The sequence below is a fragment of the Scatophagus argus genome, chromosome 21, assembly GCF_020382885.2.
Source record: "Scatophagus argus isolate fScaArg1 chromosome 21, fScaArg1.pri, whole genome shotgun sequence".
Lineage (NCBI taxonomy): Eukaryota > Metazoa > Chordata > Actinopteri > Scatophagidae > Scatophagus > Scatophagus argus.
In genome coordinates, this window is record NC_058513.1 from 17,733,463 (window position 1) to 17,745,542 (window position 12,080).

General features: G+C 46.6%; 1 protein-coding gene across 7 annotated transcripts; it reads left to right on the forward strand.

Annotated features, from left to right (window-relative positions):
* Positions 1-472: 472 nt before the first annotated feature.
* Positions 473-10,733, forward strand: ndel1a (nudE neurodevelopment protein 1-like 1a). 7 transcript variants are annotated; one of them, XM_046377619.1, is made up of 10 exons: positions 473-728; positions 3,110-3,206; positions 5,092-5,245; positions 6,297-6,445; positions 6,866-7,002; positions 7,150-7,323; positions 7,607-7,701; positions 7,855-8,000; positions 8,228-8,262; positions 9,673-10,733. In XM_046377619.1, the coding sequence occupies exons 1-10, from the start codon at positions 488-490 to the stop codon at positions 9,681-9,683; spliced, it is 1,239 nt and encodes a 412-aa protein (XP_046233575.1). In that variant the 5' UTR covers positions 473-487; the 3' UTR covers positions 9,684-10,733. The 7 variants fall into 7 exon arrangements, with proteins under 7 accessions (XP_046233575.1, XP_046233577.1, XP_046233571.1 ...); XM_046377621.1 differs by having other exon boundaries at positions 9,676-10,733; XM_046377615.1 differs by lacking the exon at positions 9,673-10,733 and adding an exon at positions 9,040-9,356 and having other exon boundaries at positions 7,150-7,293.
* Positions 10,734-12,080: the final 1,347 nt, after the last annotated feature.

Genomic DNA, 12,080 nt, shown 5'->3' on the forward strand with positions numbered 1-12,080 from the left:
ACAGCAACATTTTCAATATTTACATACCAAATAAGATAATACAGAGTTGTTAACAGGCTGAAGCACAGATCACAAATTTAGAGATGGCAAGATAAAAAATAATGACTTTTTAAATCGCAAATTTTGTATTTTTTCATCACATAGCTTTGACTCTTTATCTCACAACTTTTCATACTACATTACTCTATCACAATTTTGACTTCGAAAGACTTTTTGTCCTATAAATTTGATTAACTATTTCTTAATCGTGGCTTGTTACTAAAACTTTAGCTCACCTGGAATATTTTAACATGTTTTTGATCGTGAAATGGGGTCTCAAATGCCCTGAGAGACGCTATGTTCATTACACTCTTAATTTACATAACAACATCCTAAGAGTTTAATTATGTGAACGTTTTGTGAATTTAATATTTCAAGTTCACTAAAGTCAAACGCTGTTGCACTGGACGCCCAGCAGGTGGTGCCAGTTTAACATTTACTGCGTCGCATGCGCAGTTTGTGTGCAGCAGTGAAGCAGCGAGCACAGCGGAAATCCACCCTAAAACTGTTTATTTTCCCACTCACATTAGAAAAGACCGCGTTCATATTTAGGGTGCATCGTCCTTTAAAAGGCCCGCGGAGCGGAGGCAGCAGAGACCAGCAGACGGCGGAGGAGACGGTCGGCTTCAGCAGCTCGCACCAGAGACCACAATGGACCGATAAACGTCACTGTTTGGGGCGATGTTCAGGTACCCAGCACGTTAAAATGTTGATTTCTTCCGTGTTTGGTGGAAAAGCCGCCAAACTAAAGCGCTAGAGCCAACATGTCGCCGGGCTCGGGCTGATCGCAGCTTGTTTTCACATCACACCCAGTTTTGACAGCTGAGCTCAGCATCATCTCTCTGCCTCCTGTCGCTAATCCTGGTGTCGTTTACGCTGTTCCTCATTACGCTGTAATTCAGTGCCGATTGTTGAATTCTGCTTGTTTTGGTGCTTGTTGGACGGTGGTGATTGTTTCCAGCAGATCATCATATGATCGGTGTCAGCTTCAACAGGGTCATCAGCTCTCCTTCAGACTGAATCCTCTTGTATGTCCTCCCAGTATGTCTGTAAATATTAAGGTTTTAAGCTGTGGTCTTGTGACTTTAGTCTCACAAACAAGTTCACATATTTAATCCACCCTTTAAATAATGGATTCATACATGATCCATATGCAACAATGTTCACTCATGTCTTCACACAAAGGAAACCTTTTTTTCTTTATTATTATTATTACTTAGGAAGTCCACCAGGCCCTCATTATGAATCTTTCTGTATGGCTTGTGTTGCTGTTTCCTCTGCTGTAATAACATTTACCTCAAGGCTTTTGGGTGACACGGTTCAGTATAATCTGAAACTGAATTATTCAGAGGATCACAGAATGGATTGTTTTGTAGGGCAGCACACAGGAGAAGTCAGCCGAGCTCCCGTCATGGTTGTTAAGATTTCCGTTTGACTTGGGTTCAGGTTTCCCTCTTCAGTGGTGGAATGTGTCTTCATCAAGAACTGCACTTAAGTGCAAACTCAAGCCACAAACACATGAATGTGATGCACTGCTGCACGCGAAACGAGCCAACAGGACGTTATGTTGTTCACGTGAGCCCAAACGTCCCTCAGTCAGTCATTTTAATTCAAACACATCAGATTTAACAGTAAAACACTGACAGGAAACGTTTTACGCAGCAAGTTGTCTTACTGCAGTGTGAGTATTTTTATTTTTCATACATGAAGTAAATACTGCTGATAATACTTGAGGTTTTGAATACAGGCCTTTTACTTGTAGCAGAGTATTCTCACTGCGTGGTACGAGTACTTTAGCTGAATATTTCTTGTTGTCTTTTTAATGTGATGCCAGACTGTTGCTGACCTCCTTCCTGTTTCTTCTTCTCTCTGTGCTGTCGCTCTCGTACTGTAACCTTCAGGGTTTTTGGACACTCAGAAGTCCAACATGGTGTAGTTAAATGTCTTCTGAGACTCTCTGCTTTAAGCCCATCGTTTGTTTCTGTACACAAGAAGCCCTGTTGCTTGTTGAAGATAATCTCTCTGGGAGGAAACTGCTCGTGTGGCTCAAATTCACATTTCTCATTTTGTATGGGCTAAACAAGATTTAACGTGTTAAAGTCCCGGGAAACGAGGCCAACCGTCCCCTCTGATTTTCACGCTAAGCTAACTACAGCTAACTGGCTCCAGCTTTGATTTTTGAGCCATGGAAGTGGTGTCAGCCTTGTTAAGGCTTAAAGTATGCCTTGGTGGGTAAGTGAGTGTATCTCTGTTGGCTGTGTGTTGTGTTTTACAGGTTAACCGTCCTGCTCCATAACCTTTTGTTTCCCATTAACTCCACTGGGGACACAAAATGGAAAGCAAAGCAGCCCTGTTTCAAAGACAGGACAATGCAGCTTTGTCCTGAGCCGGCATTGTCTGACAGTGTTGGGGTCCTCAGTGTCTGCAGCCTGTTTGAGTGAAAGAGAGCTTAGAAACATGGACTACATCTACATCTTCTGCTCACAGATAGTTTGGTGTTTCTGGGTTTTCTCTCTAATTATGAGTCAGTGTGATGAATGAGGCTTCGGGCCACCATGTTGCCTCTGGGAACTTTGTTTTCTTTCAAATCTAAAAGAAATGTTAGTGTGCAGGCTGGTCCAGTGGAAATAAAGTGATGAGATGCTCCACATAAAAACTCAGGTCGTATGTACTGCTGAATGCGAACGCTCACTTAAAGTAAAGCAAGTGTTTTGCATTTTGAATGAAGTCACAGACTGTCAGCGTTATGTCAGTCAGCTCTTATTTTTGGCCTGAGCTGAGCCGACGTGTCTTTAAACTTAAGGAGGGCCATTAATCACAATGAAAATGCAGTTTTGTTCCAACTCTGGAAAGCAGGATTATGTGGTTCTGGGGGTTCTGGGGGTTCTGGGAGTCTGGGAGCAGCCAGATTATGGACTCAGAGAGATTTCAGGCAGAAGGAGGAGGCTGCAGAAGTTCTCTCTGTCGTGATGCACTCTGATGTCAGCGGATCGTCCAGTACGTTCGATGCTCTGCGTAATCAACTTGTCGACCGTAATCGCTTTACGTTTCCTCATTCGTTCCTCTCCAGATTTGGTTGCCATGGAAGCGGATACGACACCAAAATTCTCCTCAAAGGATGAGGAAATCGACTTCTGGAAGTCTCTTTCCCACAAGTACAAGAACAGGTATGTACCGTGCTGTCATTCATCTGCATGCCTTCAGCTGGAATGCTGAGGTGACGTGAGCAGGTTGGCGGTCGCCACGGCAACGTCACCTCTGCACGACAAGGACGTTTATTTGTCCATGTTTTGTTCCACGCTGTTGTTCTCACACCTGACGTTTCACACGGAGTTTGTAAAGATGGCGGTCGACCATGGGGTTCATGTGCTCAGCCAATCGCCTCACGCTCACGTCAGTCACGGTTCCTCCCGAGCTGAGAGAGCGCCGAAGCAGGAGCTCAGAAGTTCCCCAAACCCTGTCAGTGCAGGCGGCTCTTAGAGGTTCGTCCTGTCGCGTTTCAGGTGTTTCTGATAGCCTGATAAGCCAAACGCTCGTGCCGTTGAGTTCAGCTCTGAGGCCTCAGGAACGTTTGATCAGCTGTTTCTAAGCCCATTCATACCCTTTCAGTGAAAACGCAGCGTCGGCGCATCCAGAGACACTTCTGAGACAGCTTCATGTGGGGACAGTCAGCGAAAACTCAGCTCATGTGTCCCGTTAAACACAAAAGCCTCCAGTGTGTCTTTTGTTGTTCCCTCTTCCAGTGGGATCAGGTAACAGCGATTACTCACCTTTTTAATGATCCAAAGGCTATTACTGAAAATAACTGCAACCGAGATGAAATGTGATCTTACATTTGAAATCTCAACACCCTGCGCTGAAGCAATCAAAGCTCAGGCCAACACCCAGTTATGTAAGAGTCTGCAGACAATCAGCCTCCTTGTCAGTCGAAGCAACAATTAAGTTTTTAAGTTCGTTCTTGACTTTGGAAGCGGCTGTCGGTTTAATAATCTTCAAACAGAACGAGAGACCATCTCACCAGCTGCCATGTCAAATCGCCTGACTCATGTCTCATGTGGTCCTGTCTCCTGTCTCCAGGACCACATGAGACGTGAGTCAGGCTTTTGGTTTGGTTTGTAAACCACCAGACCCTCATAACACGAGAACTGATCTGACACCTTCATGCATTTACTGCAATTATTCACAAAACCGGCGCGACGAATCATCAAACTGTGCGTCACATGAGCAGGAATAAGCTGAACTATTCAGATGCACCGCAGCATTTTGAATGGAGAGAAATAACTGCTGCTGAAGAGGAAGTTGCAGCCTGCACCCGGCCTGCACCCGCCCTGCAGCCGCCCTGCAGCCGCCCTGCACCCGGCCTGCAGCCGGCCTGCAGCCGGCCTGCAGCCGCCTGCAGCCGGCCTGCACCCGGCCTGCACCCGGCCTGCACCCGGCCTGCACCCGGCCTGCACCCGGCCTGCACCCGGCCTGCACCCGGCCTGCACCCGGCCTGCAGCCGCCCTGCACCCGCCCTGCACCCGGCCTGCAGCCGCCCTGCACCCGGCCTGCACCCGCCCTGCACCCGGCCTGCACCCGCCCTGCACCCGGCCTGCAGCCGCCCTGCACCCAGCCTGAACCTGGCCTGCACCCGGCCTGCAGCCAGTCAAAGCGAGGCTGAGTGTTTCCACTGTGGGCTGAACACAAGCGTTTATAAATGGATTTTCTGGCTCTGTGCCACCTCCGGCGCTCTCGCTCACGATGTGGTTGATTATTCCATTTGCCATTTTTAGACAGCTGTGTGTGTGTGTGTGTGTCCAAGTGTGTTCAGCCATGGTCATATCAGCAGAGCCTTACATAACCACCTCGTCACGATGAATGACGAATCTGCTGAAGATAAATGCTTTGCATCTTATTTCATGATGGAGAAGATGAATGAAGCAGAAGATGAAAGTACTCAAGTAAAGTACCTCAGAATTGTAGTTGGAGTGGTGGCAGGCTGCACCTGGCTTGCACAGCAGCCTCTTTCTGTCAGCCTCTTTGTCTAACGGCTTCTCTTCTGTCTTCCTGCAGCTGTCAGGAGGCCCAGGAGGAGCTGCTGGAGTTTCAGGAGGGCAGCAGGGAGCTGGAGGCCGAGCTGGAGGCGCAGCTGGGCCAAGCCGAGCATCGCATGAAGGACCTGCAGTCTGAGAACCAAAGACTCAAGAATGAGGTCGAAATTCTCAAGGTACCCGCAGTGAAATCATCAGGCGACCACCAAAACCATTGGTGGAATCCGAAGCCGACATTTCAGTGCTCCTGTCGGTTAATCCTGGCTGATCAGTGGTCTAAGCTTGACCACACGTTAAGCTCCGAGCCAGCGCAGCGCGTCTCCGTGTGTCTCCTCCACATGAATATTTGATGTGGTTTTTTGTGGTCGTCTTATATGAGCAGCAGTCGTCCCGCTGAGCTCCTCCTGCTGCTGCACCCACCCGCACTCGGTCCTCGTTTGTTTTCTCTCGCGGACCTGCAGCTTTGAATGAAACACAACAGACGATGAGACACTTCTGGTGGGACGTGGGTGGTGCATTTCTGTGTTCACGTTTCATCCAGCAGGGATCAGATCAATTCTGTTGGCCCCATTATTACAATAAATGTTTCAGAAAAAACAGTTTTTAGAAACAAAACATTCACAACAGACATTACAGATAGTATTTCAATATTTAAGACATTTTGGCACAAAGAAAAGATTTCACAAAAGACAACGATATCGTTCAAAATAAATCAAAACACAAGAACACTGTAGAAAACAGTATTTCATTTATTTATCTGGTGAAATGTGTCGTGTAACAAAGCTTTGTGAAAACACAAAACTGGAGAAATGATGTTTCAGATGTTTTTGTTTTTTGTTTTCAACATGCGATCGTGTTTCCTCACGCTTTCATTTCATCCAATGTTGGCCACCGTACAAAAACCTCACAGCATGAAATCCACATTAACTGTTAGACATTTTGAGTCTGCTACACCTGATTCAGACTGTGCAGCAACAGCAGAAGGAGGTCAGACATGCGGACCCGCCGGGCCCCGGGGTTACGTATCGAGCTGGTGGGTCTGTGGGCCACACCGCACATCTGCTGCCTAACAGTGGATGATGATGTGTAGGCGGTGTGTGTGTGTGTGTGTCGGGAGCTGACGCATCGTGTCCTGAAATGACGCTCGTGTTCGAGCTCCGACACTAAGCGCTGTGTGTCCTCATCCTGTCATGTCTCTCTGTCTCTCTGTCATATCTCTGTCCTCAGGACAAGCTGGAGCAGCAGTACTCGCAGAGCTACAAGCAGATCTCCATGCTGGAGGACGACCTCGGCCAAACCCGCAGCATCAAGGATCAGCTCCACAAATACGTCCGAGAGCTCGAGCAGTCCAATGACGACTTGGAGAGGGCGAAAAGGTCTGCCTGAAATCGTCCAAAAAGCCACAACAAGCCCTGAAATTACTCCTGCACAGTCTGCATGTCTGTTTCTCCTCTGAGAGTTTGATTTCTTTTTTTATTCAAAGGTTAGACCATATTGTGACACCTTAACCAGAGGCAAAGTCGTTCCTCCCAGTTGCTTCCTGATCTTTATTCAATATGTTTGAACATTTGCCAGAGCTGCATTTGGAACTCTTTGCTAAAGTTCAATAAATTGCTGTCTTGTATAAGGTTAAAATCAATGGTGCGGTCGCACACCAGCCTGAGAAATCGATCCCTTGTTCAGACTTGAATAATCATTCATCAGTAGAAGGCGGCCCCAGAGGATCCTAACATTTACATTTACAGCCTCAGTGCTGCTTCCTTCACTTCCTGCCTCCTTTTGAACTTCTTTCTCAGGGCTACGATCGTGTCTCTGGAGAACTTCGAGCAGCGCCTGAACCAGGCCATCGAGAGGAACGCCTTCCTGGAGAGCGAGCTGGACGAGAAGGAGTCGCTTCTGGTCTCCGTGCAAAGATTAAAGGATGAAGCCAGAGGTGATTATTGACGAGGCTTTGCTAATGAGCCCTCAGCTCATTAACATACCGCTGCTGCCACTCCCCTCCTCTGTGATCCGCTGTGGTAAAAAATATCTGCCTTCCCATAGATGTGTGAACATTTTATCGTTTTGTTTCTCGTTGCAGACTTGCGGCAGGAGCTGGCGGTCCGGGAGAGGCAGTCGGATGTGAGCAGGATGTCCGCTCCGAGTTCGCCCACGCAGGACAACGTGAAGATGGACTCTGCTGTTCAGGCCTCGCTTTCCCTCCCTGCTACCCCGCTGAGCAAAGGTCTGGACAACGCCTTCGCCAACCCAACGGGTAGCTGCAGCTCGTCTTCCCTTGAGTGCATGTTTTTTTGCATCTCATTAAAATGCCGTCTGCTGTTTTCTTTTGTTCGCGTATGGACTCAGTCGTTTGTGTCTTCTGTAACTGCTGGATGTTTAAGCAGGCAGCTGTCAGTATTGTGTTTACAGCTCGTTTCCTCTCTCAGTTTTTGTGAAGTCAGAGGCTGAATGAGGAAGACACAGATGTAGATCCGATAAGTGAAAAGCTCTAAATCAACACACCTTTTCGTCTTTCTCTCTGCTCTTTGTGACAACAGTGCTCTCAAACGGATACGGCAGCAACTCGCCGCTGACTCCCTCCGCCAGGATATCAGCCCTCAACATCGTCAGTGATTTGCTCCGGAAAGTCGGGGTGAGTCATTCCTTCTGAGTTCCTGTTTCCAGGTTTCGGGTCTCCCTTTGTCTTCCGCCACGTCACCGGCTTTATGCAGAAAGTCCCCGTCTTTTCCACAGGAAAGGACAGCATCAGCATCTTCATCATCTTTGTGTTCGTGTCTCCTCGCAGGCTCTGGAGTCAAAGCTTGCAGCTTGCAGGAACTTTGCCAAGGACCAGAGAGCGAGGAAGGCGTACGCTCTGGACAACGGCAACGTGCTCAACGCAAACACAGCAAACTACTCGCAGTCCCTTCATACGTCATACTTTGACAAAGCGTGAGTGAGACTCGCCTGCCTTCACTGCGTCTTTCCTCTCTTAGTCATTACTGATTGGATAGTTTATGATAAGAATCTTGCGGCGTAACCTCACAGTCTGATTCCAGTCCAGATGTGTTTACTGGGTGTCTCAGGTGTGTTCATGTTATAAGATCATGTGATGTGTATTGTGTCTGATGTGGACCAAGGAGGACTGTCTGAGACCTGTGTGCATTTTGTCCCAGCAGGACAGAGATGGTCACGTTCCCTGCGTTGGTTTTGGGTAATGGCAGCTCCTCCACCTGTTACCTGAGTGTGCTGGGGCGGATGCATGCAGTTGATGGTTTTAACAAGCCTCTTTCCTCCTGTAGAGCTCATAGAGATAACCGTGAGGTGGTGGTGGTGCATTGGTGCTGGACTTTTCCTGCTGCCTCTTAACCCCAAGCTGACCTGATAGAGCTGCTTCCTGTCTGTTTAATGGTGTGACTTGATTCATCAAATTTTAAAACAAACAGAGCTTTTTGGTTTGTCAGGAAGACAAACTCGATGAGAGGGAAACTGCTGCCAAAAATGAACTCGGGGGAAACAGCAGGCAACCAAAAAGTGAAAGCAGTGTTAAGGCGTGATGGGATAAGATGTTTATTTCTGTCAACATGTCCTGTTAAAAAGGCCAAAATCAACAGCTTTTGTCAGCAGACGTCTCTGCTGTCTGTGGCTCTCAGCCTGAGTCCACGAGTTCATACTGAATGAAGCTGTGCTTTGGCCCAGTGGCTAACATCAGCATGCTAACAGGTTAACACGCTAACATGCTCACAGTGACACGCTAACACGCTGATGCAGACAAAGCAGTTGTTTTGTTCAGTGTGTTAGCATGCTAACTTTTGCTAATTAGACTGCAGAAGCTAATGGGTCAATGTTGGATTTAAAAAACAAAATGTGGCTTTCGCTCAAACCCCCGGATGTGAGCCGGGACAGTGTTGAGTGATTCTGCTCTGTACAGAGGCAGACTGTGGACGCTGAGACATTCATGACAGCGAGGTTCTTGTCCCTCTGGTTTCAGAGCAGGAAGTTCTTTATATAAACCATCCACTTTCAGCCAAAGGCTTTCGTCTCGCTTTCTGTAACGAAGGAAACCATAATGACAGACAACAGAGGCGAGTGTTGAACCAAATATGATCTGAAATGTCTTTATTTAACACTTACATGCTTGTAGCAGTTCTTATGCATGCTTGTGCATATATTTTTATAGAAAAAAGAACTGAAATGATCTTTCCTGGAGTTAAGGTTTAAGAGGAGGAGAATCGCTTTAGTGTCGTCACAGAAACTCAAATCAAATCATAGCAGCTCAGGCTGGAAAATCTGCTTTGATTTCCACTTTACTTTCCAGAGTCATGACTCAAACCATCCAGGGAGGTCAGAGCCCGACTGCGAGCCAACAAGAAACCAGTTTAACCAGTCAGTCAGCCGAGGTCCATTTTTAGCAACACACACGTAACATTTAACAGACGTCATCAGCAGCCGCAGTGTCCTCAGTGTGCGAGACGGGGACAGATTCAGTCGATAGCGAGGACGACCTGCCGGTTCTCCGCTGGGCGCTTCGAGCCGTGTGGCCTGCAGCAGCTGTCCTCGGTGTTGTGATGATGTCAGCCAACCCGAGGCCTTCCTGGTTTAACGTAATTCTGTTTGTTTGCAGCAGGACCGTGAACGGACTGAAACCTGGCAACCTGACAGCCATCACCGCCCCTCCCGCTGCCTCCTCCCCGGGCTTAGTGCCCCTCGCTGTGTGACAGTAACCCCCCACCACACCCCACTTTAAACCCATCCATCCTGCAATTGGAAAATCTAAGAAAGAGGAGGCCCCCGGACAAAGTGGGAACACAAATGTCCGATACTGTCAAAGTGTTGATGTTCTGTCCTCTCGTGTCCTCACACTCTCTGTTGTTCCGAGTTGACACTTGTGCTTCGTTCCTGCTGTTATGACGGGCCCTCGTCTGTGTGTTTTATGTGTTGCTCGATCTGCTGTTTGCTCACACAAAGATGGCGACCGACCGTTTAAAGATTCCTGGAGGATCCCCCCTGATTTGTGAAACGTGTGCACCATATTCTCTAAGAAGGGAAATTTTATGCAATTGAAACGTGTTCTGAGCAGGAAGTCTTGATGACAGTTTTGTGCTCTCACACGACTGCTGAAACCGTAAATGACAGGTTTAATTACTGACGTTTCAAAGGGTCCAACAGGTGAGCCTCACAGGCTGATGTTTTTAACTTCTGCTGAGGATTCAAGTGATTTTGGCTTTTAACTGTTACCTCATCACTCCTGTGTTTTGTTGCATTTGACTTCTGTTTGGTTTGAAAATGGTCTCAAATAAAAGTCTTGGTGTCCTTGTAGTGAGTCAGACACTCCAGCTGTCCTCTCAGCTGTGTGACATGATGTGTACAGTTTTGGTCATATTGATCGTTGTTTATAGGCGGCCGCTGAAGTGGTGCTGTCGTCGTGTTCACAACATTTAAGCAGCCTTCCTGTGTTCTGTCGTCAGAAGTGTTTTAGTCACGTTTCTGTTTGTTTGTTTGTTTTTTATTTGTTCCACCTTTTCATTAATGTACAGCAAGTGAAGCACTTTGACCTTGTGGGAACTTTTCCATTTTCATTCAAGTGCAATATTGCCTGTTAGTTAGTTTGTGGGTTTCATTTATTTTCAGATTTCTTTTACAGCATGTTTTAATAAAAGATGTAATTAAAGTCAATCTGTTAGATGTGTTGTGTTTCAGTCTGTTCCTACTGTGGAGGAAATTAGAGCACAAACTAAGTTGCTTTCAGTTGGGGCTGCAAATCGATTGGCAGAAATTAATCTGCACCTGTTCTGGCATTAATTGTAGTAATTTTTCAAATGATCTAATGTTGATCTAATGTTCCATCTCTTCAAATGTGAATATTTGCTGTTTTTCTCAGCTTTATGTCATTTGTTAACTGAATGTCAAAACAAGTGATCTGAATACCTTGAGCTCTAAGAAATTATTCACAATTATTTTTTATTATTACTTATTGTATTGTATTGTACTTATTGTATTTCCAGACTTAACCATTTTACTATTTTTTTTCAAGCCAAAAAGGCCAAATATTTGCAGTTTTTGCCTTGTTTAAGAGTAAACTAAATATCCTTTTGTTTTTGGACTGTTGGTTGGACCAAACAGGATACTGAATGGAATGAAGTATACAGAAACCAACAGAATGAAAATACGCATGAGAAAATCTCAAAACTCAACGGCGGTCAAAATGGCCCTTTAGGTTTTTATCGACTCTGCCCCCTGCTGGACAAACAAGTGAGTGCATGAAAAAAGGAGCTGATCCCTCACTTTTAGCACCTCGGTCATTTAATAATTAATATTCATGTCTCAAAACAGATCGAAACAGTAGATGACATTTTCATTGTTCATGTGTGAATTATCAACGACTCCTCCTGCGTTCATCCACCGATGATCCACTTATCAAAACACAGCCGATGTGTCCGGTGCTGATCGCCTTCACTGGTGCTAACTGAAAACACCAGTGCGAGGATCACTTAAATAAGTCCGTTTGTGAGACCAGGCACACAAGCGCACCAGGCTACGCAGCGTCTGGCCAGCATCGTGGTCTGCAGGATAACCGTGATGTCCGTGACCGCGCAGGGCTGCTGTGCTCAGCTGCTTCCTCCTCTCTTCTTCTCGGCCAACTCCTCTATCTGCTTCTGCCTCCTCTCCAAGATCTCCATCCTCCTGGCACTGTTGCGTGCTCGCTCCTGGGCCCTGAGCTCCTCCACATCCTCTAAGAACCAGTGCCTGCATGGAGGAGGAAGCAGTGAAGGGATGAGTGACTGACATATGGACCAGTTATGTGTCCTTCTAAATGTTGTACTTCAATAACATCTAATGTCTACCTCTGTGGAGTGACTACTGTGGACTAGAGCATCCTGTATGTAGCTGCTGAATGATGTCAGTACACTCATGTTCTGATGCAAAGAGCGATAAACAAGGGGACATCTGAGTGAATGGTAGGAGGGTTAGGGTCTAAGGTATTATTTTGAAGGAGCTGCTTTTAATGTCACTTACGTGACGTTTACAGGT